At 38.3% G+C, this 21,821-nt stretch overlaps 1 protein-coding gene across 23 annotated transcripts; it reads right to left on the bottom strand.

Moving 5' to 3' along the window:
* Nucleotides 1-678: 678 nt before the first annotated feature.
* On the bottom strand, nucleotides 679-21,325 carry CFM2 (CRM family member 2). 23 transcript variants are annotated; one of them, XR_016043006.1, is made up of 13 exons: nucleotides 20,395-21,325; nucleotides 10,748-11,279; nucleotides 10,543-10,673; nucleotides 10,073-10,396; nucleotides 9,748-9,904; nucleotides 9,347-9,639; nucleotides 9,135-9,194; nucleotides 8,881-9,009; nucleotides 2,835-2,974; nucleotides 2,547-2,708; nucleotides 2,219-2,462; nucleotides 1,431-1,561; nucleotides 679-1,335 (listed from the first exon to the last, which is right to left on the bottom strand). XR_016043006.1 is itself a non-coding variant. In XM_011626841.3 (13 exons), the coding sequence occupies exons 1-13, from the start codon at nucleotides 21,073-21,075 to the stop codon at nucleotides 1,102-1,104; spliced, it is 3,213 nt and encodes a 1,070-aa protein (XP_011625143.2). In that variant the 5' UTR covers nucleotides 21,076-21,325; the 3' UTR covers nucleotides 679-1,101. The 23 variants fall into 23 exon arrangements, 4 of the variants coding, with proteins under 4 accessions (XP_011625143.2, XP_011625144.2, XP_011625145.2 ...); XR_016043017.1 differs by having other exon boundaries at nucleotides 9,347-9,635; XR_016043014.1 differs by having other exon boundaries at nucleotides 2,835-2,969; nucleotides 9,347-9,635.
* Between the last annotated feature and the right edge of the window lie 496 nt (nucleotides 21,326-21,821).

The raw sequence follows: 21,821 nt of genomic DNA, 5'->3' as shown, positions 1-21,821 counted from the left end.
ATCTTGACATTGAGATGTATGAATATAAAAAAAAAAAATTAAGTCCCAAATATAGTGCATCTTACAACACATTATCTAGACCGTCCATTTTCAAGATTTTTGTAGGTTTATGGATCTACTTGATTTTAACCATTTTTAAAATTTAAAATTTTATAATTAGATAGGAAATAGATTTTCAGATAATCTTAAGAAGTTTTTACACCAAAATTACATATTATGATAAAAGTTGGAAATACACCTTTATTGGATTGTTTAGGTTGCAGCCTTATAGAAACAACGCCCTTCATATAATATGGAGAACACAATGCTTATACTAGAGTCTTAGTAAGATTCTCTCAAACTGGAATTCAGTATTAAAGAAAAGTGAAAAGAGTTGCTCCCTCAGAAGCATATTGTGCATTTACTCGCGAGTAAAATTCATGTTGGAAATATTTGTTGGACCTCAAATTTTAAAGATGTAACCTCTAAAAACCTAATAACCAATCTCAAAGTATATATATATATATATATATATATATATATACACAAAGGACTCTATGTGCCTCAAAATATTGAACGTCCCAAAATTCAATAAGACGGAGGACAGGATCGAAACCAATTTTTCTTCCTTGCAAAATTCAATAAGACGGAGGACCTCGGAAGTAACTCTTTTGCCCGAGGGAGTTGTTACACAGTATATGCTCCTACAGGAAAATGTTGCACGTACTCCAAAGAAAATTGGGTTTTAAGTTCCTAAACACTTATCTTACATTTGATTATCTGACGATTTGAACTGAACCGGTCGCTTACATACAGGGCGTATTAATTCTTGTCTTTGTCAAGGTTACCTCCCCAAAATTTTGGGATCTAAAAATAGTCCAAGTAGGGTTTTCTTGGGAACACCTTTGGGAATATTATTTACTTATGTAACATTTTAATAACAGATTTTATCAGTGAAAATCATTCTCTCCTACTCTAGTGACCAAATTGATCCTCTCCTAGCCATGGGCTCTAAAACTTTCAGCAATATTTCACAGGCAGATCGTGAAAAACTACTTAGAATATTTGCAATGTTTTCCGAGTTGACCTCAACAAGCCCTCGGTGCTGAAGAAACATCCATTCTACTCTTCATTGGATATCAATCCACATTCCAATCTCATGGCAGCCAAGAGCTGCGGGGACGCATCTTTGACGCCCACAAAACCATTCCCTGACCTTCCCAATGCCTTGCCTCCATTTATACTTCGCTTACTGGTTTTGGATACGGTTCCTGAGTTCTGGTCTCCTAAACCCCACCCTCTATAGAGTATCACCTTGTTGGGCTCTTGGGAGACCAGCACTGCACCCGTTGCTTGCTGAAAAATAGTGACTTCAAAGCTTCAATATCCCTGATGGAATACAATGATATGATAAAACTAACCACAAATGAGACCACTTATCTGACACTGACCTCTAACTTGAAGACAACCTCCTGAACTGAAGTACCCTTGGCCCTACCTTTCACGTTCACTATAGCAAGTGGGTTCTTCTTGAAGTGTGTCTTGATTGCTTCTGCAACCCCAGTAACGATATTGTTCCTCCCTGATTACAACTCAAAGCATTCATCATGAATAGATCACATATTTCATGAAGCCAGTAATCTATTAAAAATCATGGTAATCTATTAAAAATCATGGGAATACATTTCAGCCAGGACTTTCTGATGTGATTCTAGGGAAGAAATTTGAATTTTTAGTTTTCCCAAAATTCTCAAAAAAAAATAATCTTGCTATATAATTTTTTCATTTCAAGAGTCAAAAACCTTAATTTTCTAGAAACTATTTTCACATGAAAAAATTCTCATGCGGTCAAGTGTGAGAATATTTTTACATCAATTAGTCGCCAATTGGTGTGAATAGATGCACTAAGACCAATTGGTATGAAAATATTCCTACATTTGATCGCATGAGAATTTTTTCATGTGAAAAAGTTTTCTGAAAAACATTTTCATACGAACCAAACGTGCAGTTTGAAGAAAAATACATTACATAATGAAAAAATAAAGAGCTTGGTTTCAATATTCATAATATTTTCACAAGAATTTCAAAATTTTGGCAATATCAGTCACCATGCAATCGTTAACATTTATGGGTATGGGTATGGGGCACTTCAATATCGGTTGACATGAGGAGTAAGAGTGAGACAAGAAGGGATAATGGATAACCAAAATTGTAAGACCAATGGCTTTAGTAGTATTACCAATAGCAAGAACAGGACGCTTCTTCATTGTCAGTGCTTGCTTTCTTAGAATGAGCCTCTCTTTATTGGAAAGAGACTGCGCTTTGAAAGAGGTTTCAACGCCAATACTGCTTACTCGTTTATCCAAAGGTTTGGATGAGCTGGTATTACCAAGGGGAGCTTTAGATGATAAGCCCGTCGGTTCGATCATTGGAGGGAGCAGAGGTTCACCCTCTGTGGTGGCCAATGCAGGCTTATTATGAAGCTGCAAATATCATGAAGCAAATAAGAGCATTGTTAGTGTAATATTCAGCAAAGGGATGGGAAGTGCATGTGAATAGTACATTACCATGATATCTTCAGTATGAAAATCTGGTTCAAGCTCCAATCTCTCTTCTGCTTCATCTTGAGATACACAGGAGCATGATCTAGAGACAACTGTTTTTGATGAAGACACATCTTTGGGTGATTTCTCAAAATCCCTGGGAAAACGTCTTTTTACAACTACTTGCTGCAAGATAGAAAATGGTGTTATTATACTGCAGAATTAGAAGACAACTAGGGTAGGTGCCCAAGTCCCCACTGACTTACCCAAAAAACAAAAAGAATTAGAAGATAACAGCACTAAATAATACACCTTTCCATGGCTAGGAGTCAAGACCTGTGCATCATCGGCATAAGAAGTGGACCACCTCACACCATTTGAAGGAGTCACAACATCTTCATCATCACTGGAAGAAGAATGCAGAGGACCTTGGGATGCATCTCCATTCTGGTCTTGTAAGAGTCGCCCAAAGATAAGATTTAAATGTTGGAAAAATCCACCAGCATATGATCAATACAAGAGAGAAAAATCTGCTCAAAAGCAGTCTGCAAAGTGCCCTATGCTCTCCAGTAATGAGATTTGTATTTGCTCTTAAGATACAAGTTCTGTCACAAAATATTTGATTTATAAGACTTTTGGGACCTCCAAAGTACGTTAGAAGTTCCAGGGAAATCGAACACGCATAAAGCAGTGCTCTACAATTCATTATACAAGGGGAGAAAAAACAAACTTGTGTAATTCCCATCACCACCAGCCGTGTGAAGAAGAGAGAGAACAGCCAAAACTCATGTAACAGTAGTAATACGTGCCACTCGATAAAACTCATTTTGAGGCAGAAATATGAATGAAAAACTTGGTCTGCATCCAAGTTTTTCCTCTTACTTGCTTTTTTCATGTTAACTTGACTAACAAGTGATTTCTTGTAATGTGGTCACATTGTAGTATGATCTACATGGCGAGCTTGGTTTGATTCCCATGACAAACATTTTGTTTTCAAAATAAAAACCTAAAAAACTCCCAGAGTTTTTTGGCATTAACTATTTGACTACGTAAGTTGACTCAGTTATGGCAATATGACCGACTCAGCTTGCGCTTTGAGATTTTCTAACACGTATTTGTTCTGCTAGAAGTAGCCAGATTATTATGGACAAGGAAAGCTATTAACTACCCAAGCAGAAGCATGGAACCAATCTGACTTCTTATCAACAATTCTTCGCAGTTCATAATTTTGAGGTGTTCAGACCAACGCAAAAACTGATTCATCTCTTGAATACGAGCTTGTGGAAGAACTTTTTTTTTTTGTTTTTTTTCTTCTGACTGTTGACAATATATTACTAACATAGAATGTACATATTCCTCACGAAAGTGAGTATTGGGCAGCACACAAGCTGGTTGCTCTACAGAAATATCCAAATATCAACAAAAAAGAAAGATGTCAAAAAAGGTTATACAGCAGCTCACAAGTGAGGTGCTCAAACCTAAAAAACCAAGCTAACACGTCAAACTCGTGCGATGTTAAGAAAATGAGGTAACACATCAAACTCATGCGATATTAAAAAACTGAGCTAATATGCCAAAATCATGTGACGTAAAAGAATCGAGACAGGTAATGTCTAGGCCCATATGACGAAAATGGTCGGGTTCTCCAATTCAACATCAAACTCGTGTGACATAAAAGAACCGTGAAAGGTACTGTCTATCCCCATATGACGTAAAAGGTCGGGTGTATTGTCCATCGCTCTTAGAGGGCTCCATGATTGCAGGAGTTGAAATTGCTAACGAACATTGCTTTTCGAAATATCTTTTCTCTTCAAAATTTTCACCATATGTATTGTGTTTTCAAAAACTTTAATTTCTTTGTTAAAATCATAGTTTGTCCCTGCTCCAGGTTCTGTTTCAAATGCCTTCCTACATTCAAAATTTTTTAAAAAGACTTGTCAAAACGAAGGAGCTTGGACACCCGTATATGATGAATATCGCGTTTGCCTAAGACTGAAAAAGGGGAAGGAGGCAACCCACAAGTAGGGTGCTCGAAAGCTCATGAGATCAAAAGATGGTGAGCCCAAAAGTTGGGTGCTCAACCTAATATGACATAAAAAGGAGTAGATGGCAGCCCGCATAACCAATGCTCAAGTACTTATATCGTATGTAGAGAGGGGGTAAGTGAAGAGTGTAATGAGAGGTCCGAGAATGGAGGCAAGATGAGAAGATGAGAATAGAGGGAAAGGGGGATGGAGACTAGAGAAAGAAAGGAAAGGAGGACTGAGGTGGAGGTCAACAGGGACAACAGATGGAGAAAGAACGATTTAATAAATTAATAATTACGTATTAATTATCATATTTTCAAGACAGTGCCTAGGCGCTCGCCGTTTACACTGCCTAGGCAGGCGCCTAGAGGATTCCGCCTAATACTGCCTGCAATACCCCCGCCTAGTCGTTTTTTGAAAAAAGTCCGCCAAGGCGGCCGGGCCGCTGAATTTTTGTTCATTGAACCAGGTACAGGCATAAGTGGTAGAGAGCTAAAGGGGAAAGCAGGTGGAGGTGGAATCGGGAAAGAGGGAGCTGGCAGGGAAAAGGGTTCCTAGGCTGGTTGTGGTAGAGTTTGGAAGATTAGGAATGTTTGGAGAGTTACAACTGGTGGGGATTCAGATTAGAAAACTTTTGGATTGTTGAGAGGGGGAGGGAGGGTAAGGGGGATGGTAGATGTGAATCTCGAATAGCAGGCAATCACACTTGTCAGAAAAAGGGCTCTTGCTGGCCAGGGCATTTAAGATAAGGGGCAGGTGGGCAGCACGAGCGTGCAGCTATTGGGGTCAATAAAAATTATTTCCTCAGACAAGGAAGGCTGAGCAGTGTGGTCCCCCATTGTCCCATACTCCCATCTTCAAGGGGTAGAGAGCAGTGGAGAAGTCAAGGAGGTTGGCAACAGGCAATGATCTTCAGATCCTCGGGAAGGAGGAAGCATTGGTAGGACAGCAGGAGGGATGGGAAGAGAGAGAGGTACGAGAACTCCATTAAGGGGCCGAGTGACAAGTGTGTAAATAACTGACAGGAGTAACAGCCGATTTAAGGGGTGGAGTACTCCTATCGGTGTCACAGGGCAGTGCACCATAAACGTGTCTTTTAATTACAGCTCATCCTATCAATTGGGTGGGATTCACAGGGCCGCAAACTGAGGACCCAAGGTGGGACATTGATCAGCACTTGAAAAGATCAAGACGTGGATCGGACAATCCACACAAGACAGTGGGTCAATGGGATTCCTGCATGACCATGGTCCACTCAGATTGACCATCATCCTGGGGACTATGGCTGGAGAAACACTAATTCACAGGTTCAAGGGACAGCACAGTGGTCCCCAACAGTGAAACCCAGGGAACAGGTTTGTGGGGCTCTGCCTCCTGAGACAGAACAGAGATCTTGTCACTCAATTGCCCAACCCTAAGGAAGACAAATGCTTGCACTAGAAGCATAATAGAACCAAAGTGGAGATCCTGAAAGACCTAAGGTTTAGACTCAAGAAACCTCCACATTATCTCCAATGGCCTTGTACCTGACAGTATGACAAGCATGGGTAGGGATGCCTTGAACATGGATCCAAAACGTAGATTGGGAGGTGGCAGGAAAGACGGGCTCCACGGTATGAGAATAAGTTTACCTTTCTTAAAGAAGAGATCTCTGCTAGACGCTGCTAGATCCCTTAGTTCTGTAGAAGGGAAAGACAGCATATGTGCTCCCTCAGAAAGGGAGTGACAAGTAATAAATTTGAAGTTCCAAATATTTTCAGTGACATGTCTAGAAGGTTGAGATTCAGCTATAAACAGGTCCTTGAGATGATCTAATTTGGGTTGGATAAAAGTTCCCTAGAAGTGAATGTCTCCTAGTCTGGCACATGCAATAAATAGGGAGAAAGAAGTTTGGTGTGGTTCGACCACCTGGGAAGTGCGTGTGGGAGTGGTTAGAAAGGTGGGGGCTCATTATTGGTGGAGGAATGAAAGGCTGTTATCGGTTGCTTCAGTGATGATGGCCTACTGGCTTACTAAAGCACTCAATTGCAAACCCCACATCATAGAAAGCAACTCCAAATTCCTCATGGACTCATTGAAACAAAGATGTAAGCCCCCATGGAAGTTGTATATAGTCTCAGTTAACTGTAGGGCAAGTCTCTCCTCTGCATATCACCATTGGTAAATTCTTCATATATACAGGGAGGCCAATATAGTTGCCGACTATCTAGCAAAGAGGGCGGTATCATGACAGAAGCAGCAGTGTAGCATGCTCGCCCCCCAGATGATCTAGATCTTTTATTATTATATGATGTTACTCATATTCCCCTTACAAGGGGTGTAAAATGATTTTAGTAAATGTTTTCATCTATTGTTATTTCATTAATAAAACGGGCAGGGGCCTGTCAGCCCCACTGATTCATACAAAAAAAAAAGATTACTCAGCTGGGTAGGTTAGAGAGGAGGAGCAATGGTGGGTAGGAGGGTTAATAAGTTTTTGAATACTAGTGATAAAGCTGGGGTGGGGAAAACTTGGTTGGAAGCCAATGGGTAGACAAAAGCTTCGGGCGAGGTAGCTTGCGAGGAAGAGGGTTAGGGATTTGAGTCATTTGTAAAAGCAGATATCTAGGCCTCCCCCTCAGGGATAGGAATAGGAAGAAAAGTAGGAAAGAGAACCAGAACTGAGAGATGGCAGATTTAGCAAAAAGAATAAATTATAAGAAGAAACTCAGCAAAGAAGATCCAGGCTGCTGGACAGGCTTGTCGATTCATAGTATTGGTAGCTTATGGAACAAGTTAGACATATTCTCTTGTAGCTTAGAATTTAAATTCTATTTACCCCAGACAAGAAATAGCAAGTTCCGATGGGACACATGGAATCGCTAGGACTTGGGATAATATTTTGAGCTCTAATCCATGGACTTAAAGAATCAAAACCATGGTTCAAAGAATTGTCGAGTTGGAGTAACTGAAGTGAACTCTACTATATAGAAAATCAAGTCCTATAACCATAGGACTCCATATTTAGCTGACCTGATCAGCTTTTATATGACTGGCAATTGTTCACAGGCAAGAGTATAAACAGAGGTTATGATAAGAATGCTAAGTCTCACACACTACATGAAGGGAAACTATGTTACTTTTTTGGGAAAATATCCCCGTACCCCCTATTTTTTGTTTTCATATCTCAATAGACCCAAAGATTCCAAATACATCTCCTAATACAATGACTAACTTTACCTACTTTTAACTATTTTTTTAGCCCTAACCAATATAAAAAAGACACGCTCATTCTAAACCCTTCCTCTCTTTACATGATATATTCCCTCCAAATTTCTCTCATTCTCTCTTCCTTGAGATTCTCCCCCTTCTCTCTCTCTTTCTATTTTCCCCCCCTTTCTCTCTCTAGGTCTCTCGCTCTCTCTCTCTACCCCACGTTTCCCAAAACCCCTCTCTCTCAGTTTGGGTTCCAAAAACAGACACGATCTACATACAGTTAATCATCCATGCGAATAATATTTAGAAAAAATCCACAGAAATCAAGCAAATATATAAAGAAAAATAAACCATAGAGAAAGAGAGTGGAAAAATAGGGAGAAAGAGAGGGTTTGGGAAAAGTCATGGAGAGAGATTTAGGGAAAAATCATGTGAAGAGAGAAAGGATGGTGTTTAGAAAAGATATGTCTTTATTATATTTGTTTGGGGCAAAAAAATAAATCTAAAGGGGATAAAGTTAGCTTAGAGGGTTAGAAGATACAAGACTCATAATTCCTATGACCCAAGATATATTTTGAAACCTTGGGGTCTATTGAGATATAAATCTTAAAAATAGGGGGTATGGAGATATTTTCCCTACTTTTTTTGGGTAAGGTTGCTTGAGGAGGTATACGTCACCATTAAAATGATCATACACCATGATGTCAATACCCATATGCTTCTTTTCAATACACGTAAAATATGTAATGTCCGCATGAAAAGAGTCTACAAGCAGACAAAATAGGCTTACGGTCTGCTTTTCCTTGTTAGCAAAGAAAAAGAGCCTACAAGCATCGAGACAACCTGGAAGCTACAATTGCATAAAATTCCCATTAGTAAATTGACTATTTCATTTCTACTCATCACAGTTTTATACCCATATTGAATTATGGAAAGACAATTAACAATAGATCAATGATCAACTATCCTAGGTTCAAGATAGGAACCATGTAATAAATGACTTCTCTCACTGAAATATGTTGATTTAGTATCTCCATACCTGTGCATTTCTCACAAATAATCAAGGCAAGACATCAATGAAATTTTATAACTAGCAACCATCACAGACAAATAAAGAGATACTAAGAATGTTATACCTCCATATCCTTGAAATGATTAGAATAATCCAAGGATCCCAGGGTGTGCTCGGTGTTCCCCAATTCACAATTTGAAGAACCCAAATATCTTGTTGAATGTGGAGAAGCCACCACTCTATCATCTTTTGCCTGATCCAAGGATGTGCAAAAACAAAATGGATATGACCCACTTGTAACTACATGGCTTCATGCAAATATATCCGCTTGAAGAAAAAGATAAAAAACAAATAAAGAAGCAAAGCAGAAGCCATCACCATCTGAAGTTTCATCCGGTCTATAATTCTATCCAGCTTCAAAACGTGAAGCTTGAGTGACTACATCAATAGCATAGATGAAAAAAATAAGGTCCTGTCTGCAAAAATGCCCCTTGTCTAAGAACTGATCTAGGCTTTTATTCCTAATCAATTGCATTGACAATAGAAGCAAATTAGACTAACATCAATAGGAAATCACAATTGGAAATCACCTCACGACGCTGTGCCTCTAAAGAATGCTTCATCGCCTCTCTTTTGTTTAAGAGATTTTGAGGCCTCAAATTATCAGGTCGCTGGTAATTCTTCCCACGATAGACAATAATAGCATGACCCTTGTTCACTGTCTCAACTGAAACCAATATTCCACCACTTTCAGCCTCCAATGTTCGAGCTGCATGGTGGACCTCTGCAATGCTCCTATCTTTCGAAATGATCTTTATAAGTTCTCTATACTTCCAGTGAAGATGCATGTTTTCAATTGTTCCATCAAAAACTCCTCGTCTGCCTGAACAAAAATCAAGACTAGTAACCAGTTCTGGTCCAGGAACATCACCAGATTGTAGGATGCACAAATTTGTCAACTCTAGGTTAAAAAGCAGAAGACTTCACTTACCCAACAGCAAAAACGCCTTCATTCTCAATCCAACCTTCCTTAGCATATATCTTTCTTCTTCAGTGATACCCTCCTTGTCAATATCTGGTTTCGAAAGCTCAGCCTTGCTCTCTAGCTCTGCAAGTTTCCTCTCTGCCATTTGTTTCTTTTCTAATGCCTGTCAAAAGAGAAAAGCAGTGGATTATAAACTGAACTTGGAAAACTACAACTCAGAAGGTTGAAAGACCCACATCTGACCATTATTATGCTTTTTTCCATAATATAGCATATAGCAGAAATTGCTCTGTAACACAAGTGCAACGGGAACTGTTCACTAACAACATACCTCTGACAGCTTCCAGTCCAGTCTTTTCATGGCCACATTTACTTTCATGGGCTTCAGTTGATCTTTAGATAACTTTTCTTCATCCTGATTGTTTAAATCTTGTAATTCAGCATCGGAAGTAGTTTTGACAAGTCGAACATCATATCCAAGTGAGGCCTGACTTGATAAATCTAAATTTCGATTTCCCTTCAGTTGCTTACGTAAGACGTCCACTGTCCTCCGTTCTTCTATCGCAGAAGAAACAGCAGGGGGCAAAAAATCTTTTCCTCTGTAGAAGACAATGAATTCCCTATCCCTTGAAAGAAGAGTCCCTCCAGTTAGCCGCTGCAGTATTGAGGTTACCCAATGAAACTTAATACCATTACAACATGGTTGAAAGGAAAGAGCAGTTTCCAAGCATAGACATACCCAGCATGCAGTTCACATAGCAACTGGATGAAACAAGAAATTTGATAAAGTTATTCTGTTACCTTTAGCTCTTCTGCCATTAACTCACTGTTAGTATTTTGAACTCCTCTCTTAACAGCAATCTTTGCAATTTCACATTTTTCCCATAACCTGACTATGGATGTTGCCAATCCCTGAAGGTTCCTGTTTCGTCCTTCAAAAGATATGTCATTAGATAAGGAGAATGACTTATACATCATTCCCTAGAGAGAATAATCATATGCTCACCTAATGCAAAATGACAAGGTAATGGCCGACCAAGTCTCCTTAGAGTAGTCATCTCGCTATCTGTCAACTTTGGCTTCACACCATAAGGAAGAAGCCTGAAGGGCTTGCGATAACCACTGACAGTAGCAGGTAAGAGATCAGCATCAACTGGTAGAGGTCCATATCCCCACCAATCAGTAAATCTTGGACCTAGTCCATCCAATAACCTATCAGCCTCTTTATCTAGTTGCCTTTCACCTGGAAGTTGGAATCTCACTTTATTCGGAGAACCAACACCCAATACAATGGAACGGCCAGTGATTTGCGTGGCTTCCACAGCAGAAATGCCACCAACTCTAGGTAGTGAATTTGTTTTGTTTTCCTCATTAGATCCACTTCCATAAACCACAGATGATTTGAAGGATACTTCATGAATATCCTCATTTTCCGACAAATCCTCACCAGCAACAAAATAAGGATATGTGTAGTTGGCACCTCTGTACAAGATAATTATACTCCCTGATCTACAAATAACGATGCCTCCTGTTTTTGTCTGGTAAAATCGTGATCAACATATTAGTACTATTAACTACACATAAGGAGATTTATTCATCGAAAGTATTTATAAATATAGGCGTCTCATATGAAAAGGAAAAAAGGCCTTATGCATCATGAACAGTGATTAGAGGAACAGCAGTAGTCAAACCCCAACTCAAACAAAGAAATTCATTGGTTTTAAAACATCAAAGAAAAAGGAATTTCTGATGGCATGGAAATGGGTCTACTAACAATAAAACTAATCAATCATGTTTTTAAAATTTAACTCCTTCACACAATAAAAAATAGACACAATCCGAAAACTAGGGAGACCAATTATAATTGCAATGCATTTTCTTTCTATGAATGATGTTTCTGAAAATGAATGAGATTGTTCTGAAAATATTCAAGGACAAAGCCAATATTAAAATAGGGCCGATGAAATGGCACTAAACAAAACAAAAGATTTTTTTTTTTTTCCCGAAAGAAAAAATGTCTATACAAAACAAAAAGATGCAAAACCTTGATTGGGTTGATTCCAATACCATGGGCAATATCACTAATTCTGCAAAAGCACAACGGACTTGTCCTGGAGTTGGAAAATTCAATTGTGAGAAACATCTTATTCTCAAAGTGTGATAAAAAGGACAGAAAAGAAAGATTTCTCTTATCCATGGAGACTGCATGGCATCTACTCTAAGATCTTGGACTTGTAAGTTTAGCTAGTCTGAGCTATTCAAGTCATCCCCTGGGAAGCTGACATTAGGTTTGTAATGATAGTATAGGAGTAAAAGGAAGGGTTTTGCATTTAGGGGATTTTTCTTTTCCATTGTGAGTCTTGCCATGAAGTTATGTATCTCCAGGCCCTTTCTTATTTGAATAAAAGTATGAGTTCACAAGAGACAGAAGAATTATCAACTCCACTGTATTCAACTCCAATTACTCATGCGGACATTCCATGCAATACACATTATATATCCCTGATATAGATCCCCCACCATCACCTCGTATTGCACATTACAATCTCGTCAAGAGAGAGTTCACAAGAAACATAGAAGAATTATCAACTCCACTGTATTCAACTCCAATTACTCATGCGGACATTCCATGCAATACACATTATATATACCTGATATAGTTTCCCCTCCATCACCTGGCATTGCACATTACAATCTCGTCTAGATCACAATTCTCTGATGATGTATCATCCTATTTGATCCACATAGAATCTAATCACATCTCTAATTCCTATTGGACAAAAGCCCCATCATAACACAAAGCATTGCATCTTGAAGAAGCTGTATTTGTGATTTACAAATATTTTATGCAAAGTAATCATAACATATTAGCAAAGGATTTTTGTTGGGGTTTTTTTCTTTGGGAAGGGTGGGTTTTTTTTTTATTTTACCTATTTTATTTATTTTATTTTATTTTGGCTAGGGGGGGGTTGGTGATTAAGGCAATGCTTAATAGGTAGACAGTTATAAAGAGGGACTGACTAAATTGACAAAGAAGCACAAAGCAAGTACGTCATTAAACTTTCCTCAAAGTGCATTGAAGATTAACAGGGATACATTGGCACCTGGAAGCTGAAGTAAAATGTATATGCCAACAAGTGGCATTTTCTCTCAACTGATTGAACTAGCCATTATCAATCATTGAGAAATGCAAGTGAAGTGTATTTGGAAGTTCCTCATGCTTGATAAGAAACCTGAGTATAAAAGTTAATATTGGGATTTCAAACATTATCTGTGCGTTCCCATTTGTGATGCAGATAAAATTCTTCTAGTTTGTAGCATGGTACTCAACAGATAGGCCAAATCCACGGTATGGAGACCTTTGGCCTATAATGTAGAGATATGGGGTACAGACACCGACACATATGAGGGAAGCGGAGATATGACTTGGTTTTTCCTAAAACCTGGGAGACGTCCTCTCTAACACATTGAAGCCATAGGATATGATACGATAGGAACACAATTGAACATAAAATAAGGAAACTAAAAGATGTAAAGTTATTTACATCTAACTTAGAAATGGATTAATAATAATCTTACATTCAAAGGTTAAGACATGGGGGGAGTCTCAATGTACAAAGCTTTATTTTGAGAAATACGTAATTTGCAATAGTAGTTGCATTTACATGGCTTTAGGAGTTGGGCCACCCACAGGCCAAGTGCTTCATGCATCAAATAGAGTAGCAGAAAATGGGATCAATACAGTCCCCCACCCTCAGAAAAGGTGGGATCTGGTGCACATCAATGGTAAGTCAAAAAGACGGCTATACAGTCGTGCATCAAAAACTGGTGGATCACATGACAGTCATCCCCATATGTCATCCCACTACCTCTTACCTGGTCAGACTGTCAGCTACCTGGTTGGCACCGGACATGCCTGAAGAAAACCTGCAGCTGCGTGCAGAGGTAAAAATGTGGTTAAAGAGAGGAATGAATCACCATGGGCATTGGGAGCTTTTGGAAGACCATGGGCTAACGTTCTCGAAATCCCCTTGAAAGGATGATCCAGGAAGTTGTCTTGGGTAGCCTTTTCTAAGCCCTCGAGTAGTGGAACAGTTTCGGCCATAGCCGAGTCAACCACACCAATTAAATTCGAGAATGAAAATTTGGTGTGGACCATCCCAAGCTGAATGACTGTAGCAAGCCAGCTGATAGCCATGATTTTGCAGTGAAGGAATGAGTGGTCTTGTGATTCTTCATCTGCCTTGAATATAGTGTAATGGTTGGTGAGAGGCAGTCGTCTTCGCCGCAGCTGGTCTATTGTTAGAGCTTTCTTTGAAAGTACCAGCCAGCGGTAATCCTCTTTAAGTTCAATACAAAAATTTTGAAAATGAAAAAGAAATGCACGGTTTTTATGAGTCCTAGGACTCACGTGTAGATATGAGTCCCCTCTTCATGATCCATTTTTTAGATGGATTTTGGGCCTAATTTTTTCGATATTATATATAATCTCTAATATGGAGATCACGAATGTGTAAAAAAATCAATAAAGACTAAAAATGATAATTTTTTAAGGAAAGATTCAAACTATTGATTTTACCTTTTTCGTTTGGACAAACCACAATTCGACATCCATCTTTAAGAAGGATGTGTGATGCCTTAGGGGACACAAATGTACTTATACGTCCCCTGATACAAACTACTTCACACACACATTTATGTATGCATGTATGTATGCTTGTATGCCACGCAGCAATAATTCAACCAGGAAAAAAGTGACCTAGCTAATGCACAAGAAACACGAAAGGTAGGGCCTCATCATCCTTAAGTATCCTAATATTACTTTAAACAGATTCATTTCTATTATATGCTATAAAAATTAGGGACTCAAAATCTTGACGAACTTCAAAGTAATAAGTAGGATACGGCCGACCATATCCCAAATCAACAATTGGTATTTAGACATATCAACACCAGTACCTTGGGCACATAGAGGTATCATGTGCATCACAGCCTTTTGCCCACAGAGTGCAATAGTTTTCGAGGGGGCAGCCTAGAACAATCGACAATGAGCGAACAAGTGAGGGCACCGGTTTGGATGGACTAGTTGAACCAAACCGGTTCACTGGTCGAACCGGTCTAAGAAATTAAATCATCATCATCATCATTTTAACCTTTTCCCAATTAATTGGGGTCGGCTACATGAATCCTAGTTCTCCATTGTGCTCTATTAAAGGTCAAATCCTCAATGAGGCCATAAGTCTCAGTATCTTTTCGAACTGCTTCCAACCACATCCTTTTGGGCCTACCCCTTTGGCTCTTAGGCCATATAAGTGTGATCGATGCCTTTTTTACTCCTTCCACTTGAACTAACTTGCACCTCCTAACAGGTGTTGTACTTGGTCGGCACCACACATGGCCAGCCCACCAAGTCTACTCTCTCTTTTTATCGCCTATTGGTATCATGCCTAAATTCTCTCGAATAGATTCATTTTTAATTTTATCTCTTCTTGTCTTATCTCTCATCCATCTCAACATCCTCATCTCCGCTACACTCATTCTATGGGTATATTGTTTGTTGTCCGCCCAACATTTTGCCCCATAGAGCACAGCTGGTCTCACCTCTGTCTTATAGAACTTGCCCTTCAGCCTCATGGGTATGAGGCGATCACATAAAATTCCAGTTGCACATCTCTACTTCGCCCAATCAGCTCTAATTCAGTGTGCGACATCTTCCTCGATCTCTCTATTTTCCTGGATTATCGACCCAAGATATCGAAAGTGCAGTCTTTTTTGTACTTCCTGGCCGGTCTAAGAAATTAAACAATTTATAAAAAAAAGTAAAATAAGGAAAACAATTGGGGAAAATTAGAGAAATTTATAAAAAAAAAAAAATCGAAAAAAGGGGTAATTTTCAAAAAATAAATAAATAAGTATTAGCAAAACAATAACCAAATGTTGTAAATAAAATACAAAACAAAAATCTCATAATAAAATATTAAAAATAATAATCATGAACCCAAATCATAAGTAGGGAGAAAATAAGTACCACCACCACAATTTATTCAAAAAACAGAAAAAACAGAAAATTCGAAAGCAGAAAAATTATACTATGTTTTTCTTTCTCTGTATCTTTTTATTTCTTTTTTTATTTTCCTGTATTTCTGCTTTTCTTTTTTTCCAAACTGAAATTCAATAAATCAATAAATAAATTAAAGAAACAAAAGAACGCCCTGGACATATTTCTTTATTTGTTTTGCATTTTCGGATCATTTTTTGTTTTAATGAATTTTACAAAATATAAAAGCCCTTGCAAGTTGCAATTTAAAAACCAAAAGTATAAAAAAAAATTGCAATTTTGCACCAAATAATTTTTTTCTTTTCTTTTCTTTTTTTTTATTCACCTTTTAGGGGATTTGAACAAAATTTAATTGTACAAGCCCTTACAAATTACAATATTATAAATAAGAAAAAAACCCAACGATATTGGGGTTTTGCTTTCTTATATTTTCGGGTAATATCTTCAGGAGCTTTTATAAATTGTAAAGGCCCTTCAAAACAACGTCAAATTGCAACCAAAAATGAAAAATACCTCCATAAATGTAAGATCCTATTCTTCAAAGTCACCAATTCACCAGCCAAACATTTCCCACTCCTACGCAAGCATAGGTCAGCAAGTGACTTCTACGCGTGACTAACACTGGTATAAATGTAAAACGCTAATTTTTAATTTCCTAAAACTAACAAGGCAATACAAATTATCATTTGCAATTTGCTCCTTTTATGTTCAAGGCCTAATGGAGTTTCACATGCTTAATTTTTTTAATTTGTTTTTTTCCCTTTTCACTTGCAATTTGCCCCTTTCATGTTCAAGGCCTACTGGAGTTTCACATGTTTAATTTTTTTTCCTAGGCAGCCAAAGCCTTCCCCTCCCACATAAGGGCTTAGGCAAGGTGCCTAGGCATTTTGTGCCTAGGGGCCCAAGGTGATGCCTAGGTGGCACCCAGTGCCCTTCGGCTAGAGGGCGGAAATATGCTCTCCACCTAGGGAAAAAAAATGTCATTTTGAGGGGGAAAAGGATTTGAGGGAGCATTCCCCAGCCCCCCAAACAAAAAAAAAAAAAAAAAACATAAAACCTACTTTGCTTGCATTTGAAAGGGATAAAATCCCCACAAACAAGTTTTTTTGTTTAAGTTTTTTTGAAGAGTGAAAATTTTCTTGAAGTATTCAATTTCTTGTGAAATCAAAAAGTAATCAACCCGATACTTTTTGTGGGTCAATTTGGTCATCACCGGTCATTGATTCGAACCAAAATCTAGTGCATATTAAACGATCATATAACTTTTTTTTTAGGGTTATATGGTATTCATGAATGTCTAGTTTAGTGTCCCCCCACCCCACTCTTTGGTTTTTTAATCTTTTAAGAAATGTTCAAGAAGACGGATGCGGTCGCCTAGGCAATCAAGGGTCTGGGCCGCCAAGGCAGCCACCCAAACACAAAGGCGGCCTAGATGATTCCTGTTTTCCAGCCTAAGTTGCACTTTAAGACATTTATCAAAATGATTTACAATTGATGAAAGGAGTGCAATGAATTACTATAGCTACTCATTGGTTACTATTACATGCAAACAAGTCAATCCGTCCATTTTTGGTTTACCAATAAATTAATATAACTACTCATGGTTACTGTTGCATGCAAAAAGCTTTTTTGACAAGTGGCATAAAAAGTCTAATCCTTCCATATATTAATTAAAATTGAATTGGTACTATTTTTTGGTTTACCAATAAATTAATATACTAATGGTTCCTGTCATATGCAAAAAGCTTTTTCGACAAGTGGCATAAAAAGTCAACCTTCCATATATTGATTAATACTGAATTGATACTGTTTTTTGGTTTACCAATAAATTAATATAACTAGGCTTTTTCATTAAAAATGAATTAATACTAATTTTTTATTTACCAATAAATTAATATAGCTACTCATGATTATTGTTACATGCAAAAAGATTTTTCAATAAGTGGCTTAAAAAGTTTGATCCTTCCATATATTAATTACAACTGAATTAATATATGGAAGGATCAGACTTTTATGCCCCTTATCAAAAAAGCTTTTTGCATGTAACAGTAACCATGAGTACCTATATTAATTTTTTTGTTTACCAATAAATTGTCATCACATGTTTTGCTATGTATATAAAGGCAAGCGTGGGTATTAATCTAGCTAAATGAAGGTGCAAGTCAAGGTGGCGCCTAGGCACCCACCTTTTACACCGCTTAGGCGGGCGCCTTGAGCGCCTATGCGGGAGCCTTGAGCGCCTAGGAGGGCACCTAGATGGACCTGCCTAGAGCATACCGCTTAGTTCACACCAAGGTGGTTTGAAAAACTGGCCGCCTAGGCGGCAAGGCGGCCGAATTTTCGTTCACTGCTTGTAAGTTTTTTTTCAAATTTAGGATTGTATTTGTGGCCCATATTCTTGATTGAAAAAGGACCAATAATGTGTCTTTCTTTTTATGTTTGGATTTTGTTGTTGTATTTTTATTTTGAGTTTATGCTTGGATTTGTGTCCCACATTCCATAATGGATTTTTGTTTGTGTTTAATAGTGTTTTACTAAGATTTGGTTCTTTTGTTTGGATTTTGTTGTATTTTTATTTTGAGTTTATGGTTGGATTTGTTTCCCGCATTCCATAATGGATTTTTGTTTGTGTTTAATAGTGTTTTACTAAGATTGGGTAACCCAATCTTAGTAAAATCTCTGAAATTTAATCAAAATGATTTATTTCTATTTGATTTTCTTCTTTATTTTTTGTTCTTGTATTTTTTTTTGTATTTTTTTTTGTTTTTTTTAAAGTTAATTGTTGGATAACCATTTTACTAGTATTTCTAAGATCATTTTGAGGCAACCAAACCCCTCTACGTAGCTTCCCGGGGGCCTAGACCCCTAATTTTCCTAGATGGGCTGCCTAGTGAACTACGTGCCCACCAGGCCACCTAAGCGGCCGAATCCGTATTTTTTGTCATTTGCTTATTCATAGTCTCCACCTCCAAATGTGGATCTATATGCAAAAGGCAATTAACTACTACAAATATATATACATTGAGCAAGGGCTAATTGTGAGAACCAGAATATTCTCAAATAGCTCATGGATGGTATCTCATGTTGTACTGTTGTCATCTCTTTCTCTATCTACTCGACATTTTTGGTCATGCATTACAAGTCATTGTTGAAATTGTAACAATAAAAATTTTCTACAATATTTATAAATTAAACTAGATTGGTGATCCATCCTACATATCAAGAAACAACTACAAAATAAAATTGATATGAATAACCCCCACCAATTGAGTGTTGAAGTCCATGGGGAACAGTTGCTTCTAAAAAATGAAATTTGTCCATACTCCATAGCAGTGAACGCAATATCGGCTGGTTCAACTCGGAACCGGCCAATGAGATAAGAATCGGCAACTGGCCGGTTCCAGTTTTGGCTAGTTTGGATGATCCGGCTGGGTATTTTAGAAGCAATTCAAAAAAAATCTCAAAAAATAAGGGATTTGTTTGTAATGCGTTTTTAAATGTTTTTTATCATTTTGGCTAAGATTGGAAAGTATTTTGGCCAAGAACACTTATTTTTACATTTTCCCATCTTTTTTTGAAAATTTTCAAAAATACCCCTGGGCACAAATTGATTTTTTTAAATCCATTTTTTAACTAATTTTCAACTTCATTTTGATGTGATTTGTTTAATAATGCTTTAAATATACTCTTCATTTTTTTTGGATTTTTTTGTTTTTATTTTTATTTTTTGTAACACTTTTTTGACCGTTGGGACTTCCCCAGTTAGGCCGATCTAACTGGCAGGTTTACCAGCTACTCGGAACCAGCCATTGGCCGGCTTCTGAGGCCGGTTCAATTTCTTAACACTGCTCCATAGTCTCATGAATTTGTCCATACTCCATAGTCTCATGAATTTCACTATGTTCAGCCCTTTCTCAAAAAAATTTCATGGGCCTAACAATGCTTCTCATGTTTATAGTAAGAAAAAAGACATGGATCAAATTAACAAGTTATCATTCAAACGCCAGACAAAGTTTAGATCTGGTAAAGGATATCCACTAGTGGCATCCCTCCACATGATTCTCTTTCTTCCAACTGTTCATGCATGCCCATATTGATTATAATGTGTGAAAATATGATAGGCATTTGGGTTTAAATAAGGAAGAGATGCTTAAGTACAGGATTTCTATAACTTTTTGGTGAGTAACATGGAACTGGCAGTTTCAAGATCCATTTTGGAGGGCCCTGAGGATAAGTGCAGAGCCCTTGAAGCAAACAAAAGTGAAATAATATGGTTGTAATAGTTATAACAGTGACTAATCCTAGTGCCATTTTGTAGCTCCAGACGGTCATACGACAAGCATAAATAACAGAGTCAACAATCCTCATTATTTCCAGAGAAGGGAACACGTTAACTAGAATCATTTCCTTCTTATTTGTTCTCACTCTTAGAAGTGAAAGAGTAACCATAATCGATGCCCCTCAAGTTATTTTCATCAACTATAACAGAACATCTTAAATCCAAGTCCAGTTTCAGCAGAGGTAATTCACTAAGAGAGAGAAGCGACAGTTTTTTTCATGAAAGAGAGAAAAATCAATAAGTGAACAGAACCAACCTCCAATATTTCATGAGTCCTCTTCATGTTGACCATGGACAGGTCCTGGCACTTTATCTTCACAAGCTCAGACCTCCGCCATCTCTCATGAATCCCATTGACAATACCCTCAGTGACGCCAGGTTTGCCAACAATGAGCTTCTTCTCCAAACGGATCCCAATGGATCGAAGCCTCTGCAACTCTGCCTCAGGAATTCTTAGCTCTGCTAAACTTGGTGCACTCCCTCTCTCACCCTTGACAGCGTTCTTCTTTGCCTCTTTTCGCAATACATGGAACCTAGAGATCGCAGACCCAGAGCCAGGCTCTGGAACTGGGTTCTCTGGTGTGCTCCAGCTTTTGTCCAGCGTGGAGCCAACCCTAATTTTAGCCAGGTTTTCCAAGCGAGGGATGAAAATCTCACCGGGAGAACCAGGGCCTGTACATTGGGGCTCTGAATCATTTAATTCCTCAACATAGCCGAGGCTTTTGAGCTTCTCTGCAATCCGTTGAATTGCGGTCTTGCTCACAGTCCCATTACTGCAATGAGAAGCTGATGTTGCGCAGTAACGAGGGTTGCGAGGGTGGGTGAGGGTGAGAGAGAAGGGGTTCTTGAGGGGAGATGGGTACAGCGGAGAGAGAGGAAAAAATAGTGAGAAATGGTCCCCTGATAAGGAAGATGGACCCGAGGCAGCAAGCCACATTGGAGAGTGAGAATATGGAGAAACGCTAAAAATGGTAGGAAACGAGCTAATAGAGAGAGAAAGGAGTCAAAAGGGGAAGCAGAAAGAGAGGAATGCGCAAGCAAGAGAACGCTGGAAGCTAGAGAAGTAGGAATCACATTTTGGCGAGCAGAGACAGAAAAAAGATTGCGATATATCTCACAGACACATGGAGACTGTATAGTTTGGGAAGGATAAACGAGACTGTGGTGGCTGACATATATAGAGCGCCAGAGGATAAGGGAGGCACCCGTTGCTATGGCTCCGACCAATGGAGCCCACCAGACTTGGGACCCGACTTGTAGACTTGATCTCGGGTCTGGATATGGGTCGGAATTTTGGACCCAAATGCCATTCGAGTCCGATTTTGAGTACAAGCTAAATTTTGGATTCGAACACTATAATTATAGGGTATATAACAACAATCATGTATCTTTAGGCACACATTAAGTATTCATACTATCACATATTGGCAATATTTACTTAATTATTGGCAAAAAAGAAGAAACTCATAGTCATAAGGTATATGAAAGTAAAAAACTTAGAAAGAAAAAAAAAAGTCATAGTTATATGGTGGCAATGGATCCGACCAGATCTAGAACCTGATAGGTCTAGTTATGGGTAAGAATTTTGGACCCGAGTCTAGATCTAGCCAAACCCAACTCGTACCCTACTTTTTGCCACCCCTACTAGTGCATTAGTGTTGAGTTGGAGGGTCAAGTATCATC

Source organism: Amborella trichopoda, chromosome 10 (assembly GCF_054954075.1).
Source record: "Amborella trichopoda isolate Santa Cruz 75 chromosome 10, AtrichopodaSantaCruz75HAP2 v2.0, whole genome shotgun sequence".
Classification (NCBI taxonomy): Eukaryota; Viridiplantae; Streptophyta; class Magnoliopsida; order Amborellales; family Amborellaceae; genus Amborella; species Amborella trichopoda.
Note: the sequence above shows the minus strand (reverse complement) of the source record. Positions and strands in the feature narration are given on the sequence as shown.

Excerpts from the sequence above, each read along its gene's own strand:
- CFM2 (XM_011626841.3), bottom strand. The coding sequence starts at position 21,075 with ATGTGGCTTGCTGCCTCGGGTCCATCTTCCTTATCAGGGGACCATTTC. Across the intron at positions 9,195-9,346 it reads TAGAGGCACAGCGTCGTGAG|TCACTCAAGCTTCACGTTTT; the intron begins GTGATTTCCAAT and ends CTATTGATGTAG. Across the intron at positions 2,463-2,546 it reads TTCATACTGAAGATATCATG|CTTCATAATAAGCCTGCATT; the intron begins GTAATGTACTAT and ends TGATATTTGCAG.